General features: G+C 39.9%; 1 protein-coding gene across 1 annotated transcript; it reads right to left on the reverse strand.

The window, feature by feature from the left end:
- Positions 1 to 693: 693 nt before the first annotated feature.
- LOC111657099 (C1q-related factor-like) lies at positions 694 to 6,007 on the reverse strand. Its single transcript, XM_023409091.2, has 2 exons — positions 5,123 to 6,007; positions 694 to 1,868 (listed from the first exon to the last, which is right to left on the reverse strand). Exons 1-2 carry the CDS (start codon positions 5,768 to 5,770, stop codon positions 1,689 to 1,691), a joined length of 828 nt encoding a protein of 275 aa, XP_023264859.1. The 5' UTR covers positions 5,771 to 6,007; the 3' UTR covers positions 694 to 1,688.
- Between the last annotated feature and the right edge of the window lie 8,466 nt (positions 6,008 to 14,473).

Here is a 14,473-nt window from a genome sequence, read left to right on the forward strand (position 1 = left end):
TTTGACAGGTTACACTGTGCTGACATTCACTTCTATGAGCTTCACTCACTGAGTAACTGTGCATTTTGACATGGTTCCCTTATCTAGATTTCCTGACACCATCAAAACTTTTGTTCTTGAACTCTTAACTTGGTGTTTCAAACTGAGTAAGAGGCAGTTATGGACCTTCTGTGGCCCATGTCAAAGGCGAATTATGTCCAAAGAATTTCATAATATCAAAGTGAGGTCTTAAGAAAACTTTAAAATATATTGGTTTCTACAGTTTAAGCCTTGAAGCTATTTTCTTGTCTCTGACACTTGTGTCGCAGTCACAGCAGAGCCTAATTTGCCCTGGATTACTTTCCGACACAATCTAAGCTTTGTCATGATATGTTCTAACACCCGTTCCCTGACTTTCTGCCACCATATCTCAGTGTCTTCACACCCATTAGAGGAAAAAAACACATCTCCCCTTTGATTGTGAAACACAATCATCTCCTGCTTCATTTGGCATTTAATACAGCTGTGATTTCCTCTCCTTTTTCCCTCAGTGATCATCTCAGCGTTGATTGCCTCTTGCTGTGCTGGCATGGCTCTCTCGTGTGTAACATTTGCAGCACTAAAGGCTGCTTTCACTGGAAAATGAGAGATCAGAACAGTTGATCAGCAAATAGATGAGGTGAGAGACATTAACCAGATAATGTGTGAGGAAATGCAAAAAAAAAAAAAAAATTTTAATGAAAAATCATGGACATTAAGAGTAAAAGCAACAGCGATAGATGCTCTTTAAGCCCACACTTTGTCATTTAAACTGTGTTTAAAATCACTGTAGTTCTCTTTATCATTTGTGGAAACATACAGAACATTTTAACAGATGCTGCATGCATGAGTGAAATAAATAAATCTTTACAAATAAGCACATTAATAAGCATTACATGATATAATTGTACAACTATCTATCAACAGCTATATCGTTTTAATAGACACACAATAGAATGTATGTGCAGCGCTGACACTACTTTGACTGTGTTCAGACATCAAGATTCAATACCAAATTTACACTAACAATATGCCAAATATAATGGGCTGATATGACATGATTTTTCAATTCATCACATTGAGACACAATACATTTTGCGACACCGTCAGCCATTCGAAACAATCGTATTCTCATTTTCGCTTCCTGTATTTGACAAACTTTTTTTGACAAAATAATCTGTCCTCAGTCTTTGAAGTACAACATCATATCATACAAACAGCATAAGAAAACAGGAGCTCAACATAAATCTAAACAGCACATTTACAAACACTGCAGCCGCCACGACTGTTGGATTTCCAGACTTGAATATGAAATGACAGCTCAAAAATGATGGTGAGGCATCGGCACTGTCAGAAATGTTACTGCACCTCAGCATGACACATGGCAGTGACTGTCACTGTTATGTTGCTCGCATCCATCTGAATAGCGGCGTAGGCACCCTGTATACAATAGAACGTACGATGAGGAGGTGGGCAGTTACCGATAGCCACAGATGCACAGCCTTACACACTGTGTCAGTCCTGATCTTAAACATCTGGAAAAAACAGTCTGGTTGTGGATCTGTGGCTATGGGCAACATGAACCTTACTGTGAGAGCCAAGTGGAAGTCAGGAACTGAATGTCCTCTGGCTGTGACCTTTCACCTCTGAGCCCACGTCCTGTCCAGTCTTCAGTCGGCATAGAGGATGAACCCTGAGAAGGTGCTATATTTGTTGCTGTTGCCCCCGTGAGCTTTGCCCCCATCCAGTTTTATGAAAACCTCATCGCCTGCATCCAAATGAAGGATGACACTGTTGCTGGCATAGTCATAACTCTGGTCCTGGTCTTGGGCAATGGCGCTGGCCCTGACCTGGAATATGGCACACACACACACATGCACACACACACACACACACACACACACACACACACACACACACACACACACACAAGGAGAGAGGAAGTGAAGAAATGTAAATGGTGAAACGCTGATGAATGAAACAGATGAATAGTTGTTATAATTCATTACTTAACAAACAGATATTAGTAAAATACATTAATAGTAAAATAGATTATCACCATCAGGTGCAAATGGCTAATTTTAAGATGACTTGCTGTTTCATAAGCTTACATTTGGCCACACTGACACGCCGTATAACTATTATTGTAAGAAAAGAAGATTTGTAAGAAGTGCGGACTGAATTTAAGAGTTTGACTTTGTGTAAGTGTGTTCCCTGTGGTGAATATCTTGTTTTTCCTCTCATGACTCAACTCAAAGGGTCAGGCTTGAGTCAGTCTGCCTCTGAGGAAAGATGGCAGTGCATCCTTGCCTTATGTTCTCTTGGTGGGGGCACTAAAAATGTTGTGTTTTCCTAAACACGAGTGTCATCGTGTCAACACAGGCTAATTACTGAGGGTGTTAGATCTGGAGCATAACACCCAAATCTCTTTTGCATGTCTGTATAAAAAGTGAAACCGGGGGCAAAGTTGCTGTGCATGTGCAGTTAGCCACTGACAGACATATCCCCTCTAAGCTTTAGCTAATGTATAATAATTTGGGTTGCCAGGTTGGTTATTACGCTGCAACCTCACCAGACCTACCATAAAAGTGTAATCCCTGCTTTAGCCAGATTGCAGCGACAGGTTCTAAACTAAATTGGAACCAGAATAGGAACAAGGAGTTGTAATGAGTGCCAATGGAGTACAGAAGTGTAGGGTCACAGGCCGCAGGGTCTGAGGGGAGAGATGACAGCACGATGATGGATTTCTGAGACATGAGGACAATGCAGCCTAAAGTGTCCACCCTCAGCTCTGCTGCAGCAACATCATGTCCACTGCTAACAAATAAACACTGACGGACAATTTAATTTGCAATAATATGCCCCCCACCCCCCATGTTGTTGTGAAAAAATGTCTAACTTGTATTGAAATTTTGACCAGGGGTTGTGCAGAATATAGTGGTCAAAGATGCCCCCAGGATTACATATGTACATAATAAAAATGATCACATTGTTGTTGCCTGTCAAGCTCCTGTTTAATGTGCAACCATGTCATCATGTAATTGTTGGCAGCATTCATTTCTCTGCACCTTTTCCTCCATACTTTTCTTTTTTTTTCCCCCTTTATGTTTGAATAAAGAAAAATTAAGTTGTTTGTCCTCATGCAGGTCATTTAGTCAGCAGGTATTTAGTTGGCTTGGATGTTTACTTGAAGCCAGGTTCACATAACTCGCCTGTTTTCTTAACTGTTCCTCATTACACAGTGCACCCACACTGAAACTGTATTTGGTTATGTGCTAAGTGTGTTTCAAGTGGCAGCATGAACCTTTATAAATATATATTTAGATTTGTGGAAATGTTAAATGATCCATTCATTTCACCAGAGGAAATATTGCACATGAAATGGAAACTACTCATTACTCGCTTTTTTTCACTATTGTTGATTAGATATCTCGGAGTAAGTGGTTGCTTAAGACAAAAGGTTAATTGTTGCTGTAAAAATGGAACTTCATCTTGGGTGTTGCGCAGTATCCACACTGGCAGTGCCTACTAAAGAGAGCAGACAGAGGCAGAGATTAAGAGCTGGGGGAGGCAGCTTAAAGAAGTCTCTACAAAGCAATAGTCACCCAACAGGTGAGTCATTGTGATTAAAATATCTAGCTGCAGTTCTTACACACTGTGTCCAATAAATATATTTTTCTCTTTTTCTTTCGTTAAAGTTGAAACTAAGCAGGTTCTATGACTGTAAAGCCTATACTCTGTTTATCATTACCCACATTTACATAAACTGTAGCCCATTTTTTAAACATTCAATTGGCTTGTTTATGCAATTTTAACAATGTAAATGGAAAATACTCATCTTTGTGGTGAGAGATGAAATATGTGTTAGGACAGACTATTTGATCTGATGTAGTGTGCCAATATCAGGATGAGAAATGTGGAAGGGAGGGGTGTCCTCTTTTAATTTAACCACTGCCCCTTCAAATGTCTGTGTACATACATCCTTGCTTGTAACTCCTATTTACAAAAATGCAAGAGCAATACATGGAGAGTGAAGGATTAACATGAATAAATATACAATCTAATGCCATCAATATGATAACCTTGTAATCAATACTAAATGTGGCAAACTTAACCGGTCTATTTGTGTGGATACTGTGTGTAAGAGATATTTTTGGGATGTGGAGTTGTGATTTTTGATTGCATTTAGTTCCTTAGGCACAACATAACATAACACCTTACAGAATGATGCAGTCAAATATGTGTTTAATGTGACGTATCTTGAAACCTAGTAAAACACTCTGGCCACAGAGTTTGACCTAAACTTCTGTGAAACAGTCTTAATAACAAATTATCTCTATTATTTTCACAAATGTGGTATTTATAGTGTGGCTACTGTACTGGAGTGCCTTATAATGTACAGGTGTTTGGGTTATTGTGTCTATGCCCTATAGCCTACTGCAATCTGTCTGAGATGGTTTGCAGGGAAATGTCAAAGCTCCGATTAACATGGTGTTTGATCAGTGTCATCACCTGGGGCTTTAAAGACATTACAAAATTATCCATGAATATAGCAAATATCATGATTTGATATTGAAACACCCAGCCTGACAGGTAGTCTGATAACGCATACTAGCACATCATGGTTCCATGAAGTTTGTTGTATTTCAAAGGGCACCAGCTTTGAACTAGCCGCTACCCCAGGCTGTGTTTTGATGTGTGCAGAGCTGAGATAGCACTGCACTCCTTCCACTCACTTCAACGTGTACATCATTGGATGTGTAATATGCACAGATACACAATCTGGCAGCGTGCCACTGTGCATTGTTATTATACTTGACTTTAACACCAGACCAAGTCAGACCTAAAATCAGTACACACATGAATGCATGACTACTCAATTTAGACTGCCAGCACAGTGGTTACACTGTTCCCTGAGCATTTTGATGTGGGTTCATCCCAGTGTATGATTCACGATTCATAACTCATGATGTCAGTAAGTAGATCATTTTGTACTAGTTGTATTTTGAGATTTTTTTTTCCCCATTTGTTACACTCAACATTTAATCATTTAACATTAGGAAGTGTCTTGAGAAGTGTCTGAAGAGTTAAAAGTGATACCCACCAGACCATTCTTGATCAGGTCAGCCCACATGCTGGTGCCATCTCCTCCCCTCATCAGCACATTGTAGATGAAAAAGTAGGTGCCAGGGATCTTACATGTGAATTTGCCCGTTGCGCCCTCATAGTTACCTCCAATGTTAGTCACCACGTCATCAAACCGCAGAATATCGTAACCTTCTTGAGGGTTTCGTAGTCCTGCATAAAATGCTACCCGAGGCGTGGTGTTGTAGGTGGTAGTGCTAACTGCCCCTTTACCCCCTAAACCTAATATCCCAGTCCGTACTATGTCCACACCATCTCCCGGTGGTCCCTTTGGTCCTGGTGGGCCTGGCTCTCCAGGTGGTCCTGGGGGTCCAGGCTTGCCAGGACGTCCTGGTTTGCCTTGTGGGCCATGAGCACTGTAGGTTGGCAACGGCGGGCCGACGCTGTGATCGCTCAGATCTGCCTCGTCGTCCACCTGGAGGCCTGTGGTTGCTGTGTCTGTGCCCACGTGCACACCCGTGCCCGTCGTGCCAGTGCTGGGGAAGGGGTCGCAAACCATGCGGCAGGTCCCCAGCATCTCGTAGTGGCTTGCACTGTCATCTACGCCACCTGTGCCAACAGAGCTGACCAGCACAGGGATTAGGACCACCAGAACCAGGACCAGCATGACCCCCACAGCAGCTGCCACCAGGGTCTTCCGCCCGATGCTCAGCCGGGGAAGGGGCTGCGCTGCCAGCGTGGAACTCTCCGGGGTGGAAATGGTGACTGTGGGGAGTGCGTCCACCCGGCAAAACGCAGAGTCGATGAGGATCTCCGATGGTGGAGATGGTGCCCAGGGAGAGCTGGTATGAGTGTGTGAGTGAGTGACAGAGCCGTGTAGGAGTAAGAGAGAGGGAGTGGAGCAAGGGACCGAAGTGATCAAAAGGAGAGAGAGGTTGAGAGAGTGAAGAGAGAGAGTGAGTGGAGAGGAGGAGGGAGAGAGTAAGACAGCTTGAGAGAAAAAAAGAAAAGAAGCAAGGGGAGGAGAGAGTGAGCAACATACACTCAGTAACCATCTGAGTCGGGGGGGGGTGAGGAGTGAGTGAGGAGGGCACTTTCTTAATCACAGATGTGAAAAGCCAGTGAAGACAAAAAGAAGGAGTGTGATATATAGAGCGTAGAGAATAAATTCATTTATGTTAATTGGATGATGAAGATAGAGATTGAGAAAAAGATTTGAAGGAAGTTCGCTTTAGGGAGATGGAGTCCAATTTTAGGAAACACCATAGATCTACTACCTCTGAAATGTATTCTTATGGCCACGTACAGAATGTTTTTTTGATTTGATGCAATATTTTACTTTGAGTAAAAGAAGTCCTCATTTGAGACATCCAATAGTGAGCAGGCAGATATAAATATAGATTTTGCCTGATAAAGTTTTTATCGTTTTATGTGAGGCTGTCTCACTCTGTTTTCACAAGGTCAGAATGTGTATATTTTTCTTTATCTGCCTCCATGGTTGTGTGTGTGTGTGTGTGTGTGTGTGTGTGTGTGTGTGTGTGTGTGTGTGTGTGTGTGTGTGTGTGTGTATAGCGGGAGCTCTTGCATACTGGAATGATTCCAGACATCTGTGGTCAGTCAAGCTGTGACCTTCACTTAATGAGCAAAGGGGCAGTTCAGTGTTTAAAAGTAAAATTCTGTTACTGCAGCATTGATCTTATATTATCTATTGGTCATGATAGAGTTTTACTCACTAAATTAAGTGCTCAGAGCTCTGGTCAGTTGTATAGCACAAGTGGTCGGGCAATTAAACCCACATTGCTTCTGAAATAAAAGGAAATCTCACCCTCTGTGATTTCTCACCACCGTCCTGATTCAATTCAACATTGATCCACAGTTGGCCTTTTTTCACAGCATTTTGGCTTGTTATAGCAGCAAAAATACAGGAGTATCTAATAATATTGTAACCATGCAAGGCAGTGTTACAGTGCACAGTGAGAGGCCACTTAGCACACAACGAGAAGCACGACTGAATAAAGTTACCGTGTACGAAATAATCAGTAAAAAAATAATCTAACCACAACCATTAGCCCACGATAGTATTGCTGTGATATGTTCCACTGCAATGCTGACAATTAGCCAGCGAGCGATAGCAATATTTGCCAAATTCAAAATACCGGTAAATAACCGGTCATTGATTAAAAACAGACATGTAATGTAACCATCAAGTTACTTACACATTGAGGACAACAAAAGCTAGTTCTGAGTCAAGATGGAGCCCATTAGCAGCTCTAAGGGCTCTCCATCTCAGTAAAGCCAGACCAGTCTTCCTGTGCTTTGGTCTTATTTCTTTCTTTGTTGTTGTTGTTATTGTTGTTGAAGAGGAAATTCTGGAAGGTCGCTTTCACTTGAGCAGTGTACTGCACAGTAGCATCTTGCGTGTGGGTGTTCCCTAGTTGTTTATAAAAGTGGAGAAGGCCAATGGTTTAACAGGAAGGACTCACATGCACGAACATGCACACTTATATGCAGTACCATGCACGTGTTACCAGACAGGCTACCTAACAGAGACCAGAGAAACTCAGATTATAGCACACACAGAGGGGGTGTGACTTCATTCTCTGCTCAGGAAGCCATTACTCCACTGTATCTTTACATATAAAATAGTTGTTTGCTGCTATATTATTGTTTAAAATCTCATTTACAGAAACTTTAGCTCTGGTCTGGTCTCCACCAACTGACAGAAATATCTAGCTGCTACATGCTACAAGTATGTTCCCAAGCTTGTCACTGACTTTGTTTGCCCTTTGGTGCTTGGCACATAGTATCTTGCAAAACCAACTCAGTGATCTAAAAGACACTGAAACAGTCCATATGGCAGAGGGTAACTGCAGAGACAGGTGATAATTTGTCACTACATCAATACCTGTCTAATACACACTTATTTCCTCAATTGTTAATACAAAAAGATTTTTTTCCTGCAGCTTTAAGTGTGATTGTAAGTTAAGACAGTCGAGAAAAAACTGGCGAAGTTTAACAGAATGCACTTGCTATAAATATAATTAATTACACCTATGGTATTCCTCCCATGATACATCAAAGTGTCGGCTACGAAGAGCACAGATTAAAGTATCAGCTGCAACAACACTGCAGCAACAACAGATGGTCTAATTAAATATGTGACATTTAAAAATACATACAGGCACAAGATTAACTAAGCACATTTACCTTAGTTTTCTCCTTCACCTGGCTTGGTAAAGTTCCATGTTAACTTTGTAAATTATTGCAATTACTTTTGTCTAAAAATAGTGATGCTAACGTGCTACAGTAGCTCAGGCAGACAATTGGAGTTGACATGACAGCTCGACATCTTTCACATCAAGCTGTGCTACTGTTGCTAACTCTGCTGCTAACTGCTGCAACTACTGAAAGAAATATTGTTTGCTGACACCAATTTGGCAGAGGGTTTACCTCTCCTTATGCCTACAGCTTTGGACCAGGAAACATGTCCTCTGAGATGCCAAAGACCGCTGCTTCACAGTTAAGGTAAGTATTTGTTTCCTAAGCCAACATGAGTGTTGTGGTTGCTTAGTCCATGTTTGTGTGCTCAGCAGTATTTGTCTGATTTGTGGCTGCCGAGGTTTCTGGCTGTTCTTGCTGCTGGGTCGTTCTGCATGTGTTCTCCACTGATCTGCGTGTGGCCAGTGACATGGACTTCTGCTTGTTGATCATTTCTGCTCCACTGCTGTTGTCATGCAACTATGTGCTATAATTACATTGTTATTAACTATTTCTTTAAGTGGATGAGATTATTTTGACTTTGGCTGCTGTTTGGTATGAGCATTATGTTTTTTTCATGCTCTTTGCCTGCATTGCTTTGAAATATAAAAACTTACATTTGAGTGGTCATTACAAACTATTAGCAAACTATTGAGGGTAATATTGTTTTGGCTACAGGTATATAGGATAGAATAGCATTGTCTTGCAGTCCATTTACATAATTATTTTTTCCTGTAATATTGGCTGCATAAGATAGGTAGACATGTTTACATTTTCTCTTTTCACCTAAGGAAAATTCCTCTACTAATAAGTAGAAGTCGCTTATATGGATAAAATCTTATATATAATTTTCTATTGGCATCTTGTTTCTGGAAAATCTGTTGTGAAACTGGACAAGAAACAGGTATGTCTGTTTTTGTCATACCCAGTGAATTAAAACTAAATGAACATTATCACATTGATGCAAATATAAAATATGTTAAATTCCAATATTATCTTAATCTGTGCATTGATTTGCAACATTGCCCACCAACGCCTTAAGCACCCCGACATATTTAAGGGAGAGATACCTCACATAAACAGTGGGAAAAAATCTCTGACGGTTGGCAAATTTATATTGTTGATCGTATTACCTGACATCACCTGAACCCTACTCTGCTGAGTGTTGGATTTATGTATTCTTAAAATCCTAGTTACACACAACTGCTGTGCTCCTGTTCAACTGTTTATTTGCCGCTATACACTCAGCTGCACTCACTGCCAACCTCAAGCTATATACTAATGGTGATCTACTGTTTATTAATGCTGCAGTTTAACATTATATAAGCAATGTCTGCTCCAAGTCATAAATTGTTTTGACTTTAATGTGCTTAAAACATATAGATGACATGATAACTGGTGTTGGACTAAATGTAGTTTAGATGTTGAGATTTTTGCTGAGCTTCACTTGGTGCATGCTTGTGGGAAGTGATGATCCGAAAGCCCAAACGCGAATCAGTTCAGTCCATATTCTGTATTAACAAAATAAACCAGTTCCATATGAGATGGCTGAGTGAACACACACTTGTCCAAACTCAGGCTCTCCTTGATTCAGCAACAATTTGCCAGCTCTCTGTTCAGTTTTTAGTTTATTGTTCCAAGCATCTGTTATGCAAAAAGGCACTGTGCAAAATTCTGTTCAAGATCCCACATTTACACAGATAATAAATATATAATGCTGACATACAAAAAAGGTTTATTAAAGGATGTAAAAGACATAGACTCTGAAGAATCAGAAGTCAAAATGACAGCATCTTAGAGCTTAATGGTAGTTTCCATAAAGGCATGCTGTAGCCAATGAGGCGCTGCACATGATGCTCATGTTCAATATACAATACGATATGTTCATCTGTTAGCCATACACAGAACATCTGGTACATTTTCTCTCAGAATATAACCAGCTCCTTAACAGTTAATCAACAGATGTAACTACAAAACAAACCAAGTCAAATTGAAGTCAGCTCGAAGCACGTGACTACAGTATGATAATGTTGCGGTCATCCAGTGATGTTAGTTTCTCATGAGAGTATTAAAAGCGGAGAGTAGTTTTGTGAGTCCTCTCCACATTTTTGAAGCTGCCGTTGTCACAGGTCATGACAATGGTACTGAGTCAGACACCTCGAGCAGTGCTTTCTTGCTGACTCTCTACAACTTATGACATACTAAATCAGAGAGATGACCATGTAGTTAATATGACAGAAAAGGTCTTTAATCTTCTTTAATCTTTTATTATCAAAAATAGACTAAATTTCATAATTTACATATAATGTCAGCCAGGTATATCATATATATCATATGAGATCAAGAGACACTATATCAGTGTTACAAACATACAGAACTGACAGAAAAAGAATTGACCAAAACTAATTAATTATGCTAAAAAACTGTTATCAACTCAAGAGAATCAAATATAAGTCAAAGCATTAATCAATCAAAATAAAAATCATTCTCATATACTTCAGAAACCTCTACATTTCAAAACTTAAAAGAAATCGTATCTGAAACTATACATATGTCATCTGTCTATATTAAGCGTTACACAAAGAGTTCTCTATTTGCAAACATTTGTGCCCTCATGTGGTCTTTTAACATATTACAAAATATGTCACCTCCACACATTACATTCATTGTCCTGCTCTTATTCTTCTGCCTTCACTGTGAGTGTATATGGCAAAATGAATCCGGCCCATACTTGGGCCACATGCTTGTTTTACTTAAGCCCCATTATACACCTGGTTCCACGGGCCGAATCTGGCCCATATATTCAGCATGATTGTAAGATGCTACTTCTACATCTGGACCAATTCTGGCCCACACACGGAAAATTGTCTTGCTGTCAGTCAATACCGAAGGTTACCAGCCAGATTTAGGCTCACGACGAAGACATATGTTGGGCCAGACCTTTCATTTTGCCATCTTATACAACTGTGTAGCAAAGCTAAACACAGTTTCTATTAAGGTTGAAAACAGCAATGGGGCTTTGAGAAAAAAACTGGCAGTATTTTACCACACATAATCATCATTGCCATAAATACATTTCTTCTCTATTTTCAGTCTCTCTTTTTCACATTTTCTGGACATGATGTCCACTAAGCTTAGCCTCTGGTCTATTATCAGTGTCAGATCAGCCTTGCCCCTCTTTATAAAGTGGCTATTTTTGAACATTGAAGCTAATTCCCCTTGCTTCCAGTCTTTCTGCTAAGATAGGCTAAATACATGCAGGCTATAAGTCCATATTTAACAGGCGTGAAATGGATAATGATTTTCTCAGCTCATTCTCAGAGAGAATAGCTGAATTTCCCAAAGTATTGAACTATTCCTTTAACATCTGTATATATGTCTCGTCCCGTCTGACACTAATATGTTTTGGAATAAATGTAATGATGCACAGATTTCATTCATTGGTTGATTTAGCTCGGAAGATGAAAGTGACATGACATTATACAATAGTGATTCAACATGCATTTTGCCAGATCCCTGAAACTAAAACAGCTAGATGGAATTCAGGCATTGTTAATTTAATTACTTACACCTGACATGTGAAAATAAATAAAATTTTAAAAAGCACGTAGGTCTGGTTGGGTGGGTGTAAAAAGCACAGTACTGTGACACAGAAGACTGGGGTTCCTGTTTCACTATTTAGCCATACTTTATTTTGCACATGACAATATGTGGGATGTAGGAGACGCATCCTAGGCTCCATTGTCAAAGTCCTGCTCTTTGGTATAGGAATATTTCCTTACTTCCTGAAATAGAAGAAACATTGCCAGTGAAATCCATGCAACACTTAGGTTTTCTCCAAACTTTATTATATACACAGATTTAGTAGATACAGATTTGCATGGTCTTTCTTTTTTGCAGTCTATCTAATATACTGCAGGTCAAAGTGATGACAGGTATTTACCATGTCTTAGATTTAAAAGGTCAGTCCTGATAGAACATTTGATTTGGGCCCACATGTGAATTTGGGGGATTAAAGGATACTCTCCACAAGAAGTCCAAACAGCATCAGAAGCTAGCTTCCATATTTATGCTATACTGACTACATCATGATGAAGTACAATTCACTGTACCACCATAACAGGCCAACTATAGGATAACAAATTTATACTGGTACCTTAAAGTCATTTATCAGCATCTTTAATTGATGCAATCAATAAATATAATGCAGCAATACATAAACTAACTTCAGAATTTAAAGCAGGATCATGCTCTTTCTTTTTAGATATTTAGCCATATTATTCAGTCCTCTATATTTGTCATTTAATAAAACATGTTTGTATGTTTCTAAAGAAGGATCCTAGAGGGATGATGTACTTTTGGCTGCAGCCCCAATCATTGAAGTCCCAACAGGTGTTCTCCATCCACTGTCAAATGAAATTGACCAGCTCTGACATTATTTGGCCAGAAGAGTCACTCAAATGATTCAAGTCAGAGAAAATCAGTGTAAGATGTGCCCTCAGCAGTTCTGAGCTGATTTTCACTTTGAGCCGCAATTTCTTTTGTTTAACAACTTCCTGAAGATGGAAAAGTGACTCTTGGGCAAAAATTAACTGGAATAAAGAAACTGAATGAATGAGTGACATGTGAAGCTTTTAATGTTTCCATGTTCCCATTCCACTGACTGTATTTACTCCTTTCAACCACAGGATGGCACCCACTGCTGACTTTTGTAGAGATTATAAAAGGAAACTAAAAGATATAAAAGCCTCTATCAACTGGTCTGAGGCGAGGAACCTTTCACTAAAAACTTGGTGAATTCTGACAACAGACTGTCATATTGAATTACTCTTTTGGTTGTGAGTTGGTTGTCTATTTGTGTGTGTTTTGTACACTACAAATCCAAGCTTTATGTTGTTGAGTACACACACTGTTTGCACTGCTTTTTCAGGATGTGATCCCACCTCCATGCAGCAGCAGCAGCGGGAACCTGCCAGATCGTCTTATCAGTAGGTGAGTTGGACAGTAGGGGAAGGTGTAGACCACCCATCTTGAGTAGCTTTGCTCACATTCCAGCATGGACACACGGGACGGCCCTGTCAGTAACCTGAGAGCTGAGGAAACGACAGGCCATCTTTGATGTCTATATTCAGGATGGACTCTCCAAGATAGTCCATTTATCTGACTTTTGGGAGTTACAGGGTGAAACACATTTGGTGCTGGTTTCTGCTGATTTTGTGTTTGTTTTATCAAGATAAAATGGACAGACATAAAATAAATATATATTTATGTATATATATATTTTTTAACGTGAGAAATTACATCCTGTAAGCAGTTTTGCCTTTGTAGCCACATAAGTGCCTGTGGTAGCATATCAGCCCCTTGCATGTTTACAAAAGAGTTCAAACAAAGTGACTTCCTTGATTCTTTCATTTTGGACTCTTCCTTTTTAGGGAATGGGCTGCTGCCTTGCAGCCCCTCTTGGGATTCTGTGGGAATTCCTTAGCTGCTTTGCTTGGCAGTTGGTTTTCAATCCTCAAATATTATTATTTCAGGGTGTGAGGATGGGACGGAGAAGGAATTGAAAAAATGTGCCATGTTGGTTTGGGACACTTTTGACAAAGCTTTGTCCTGAGTTTGTCAACAACTGTGCAGGGCTGGTGTTATTTATAATAAGTGGTAAAGTAATTTTGGATCACTGCAATTGGCAGTGATCAAGACATGCACAGTGCTGTGATGAAACTGAAATACATGTTCATACACTGTAGATTGTAATTGACTATTTTGTGATGAGTAGATTACAAAAATAGCCCTGAAAAATAAATGTAATTATCCTCTCTTATAGGTGTATCTACAGTGATGAGATTGAAGTTGATTAGGAATATCCTCTTTTATGATGTATGTTTTCAGGGTGGTTTGAAATCTGATATCCTATCAGTCACATCTCCAGTTTCTGCTCTGTAAGTGCCAAAAGAACTTGTCTGACTATGTAATTTACAGCTGCTGGAATCTACTCCTCACAAACAGTAGACACATATTTCCCTTTTTAGGGCATGAGGATCTATTACGTAATTTAGAGAGCACTCGGATTTCGAGCAAACTTGCCTGTGTGGACGCGGGAGGTGCTGACACA

Source organism: Seriola lalandi, unplaced genomic scaffold, assembly GCF_002814215.2.
Source record: "Seriola lalandi dorsalis isolate HSWRI2012SDOR001 ecotype SW California unplaced genomic scaffold, Sedor1 jcf7180002054383, whole genome shotgun sequence".
Classification (NCBI taxonomy): Eukaryota; Metazoa; Chordata; class Actinopteri; order Carangiformes; family Carangidae; genus Seriola; species Seriola lalandi.

Bases quoted from the DNA above. Each gene is read 5' to 3' on its own strand.
- LOC111657099 (XM_023409091.2), bottom strand. From the start codon at position 5,770: ATGCTGGTCCTGGTTCTGGTGGTCCTAATCCCTGTGCTGGTCAGCTCT. The intron at 1,869-5,122 runs GTGGGTATCACT...GCCATATTCCAG, and splicing joins ACCTGATCAAGAATGGTCTG to GTCAGGGCCAGCGCCATTGC.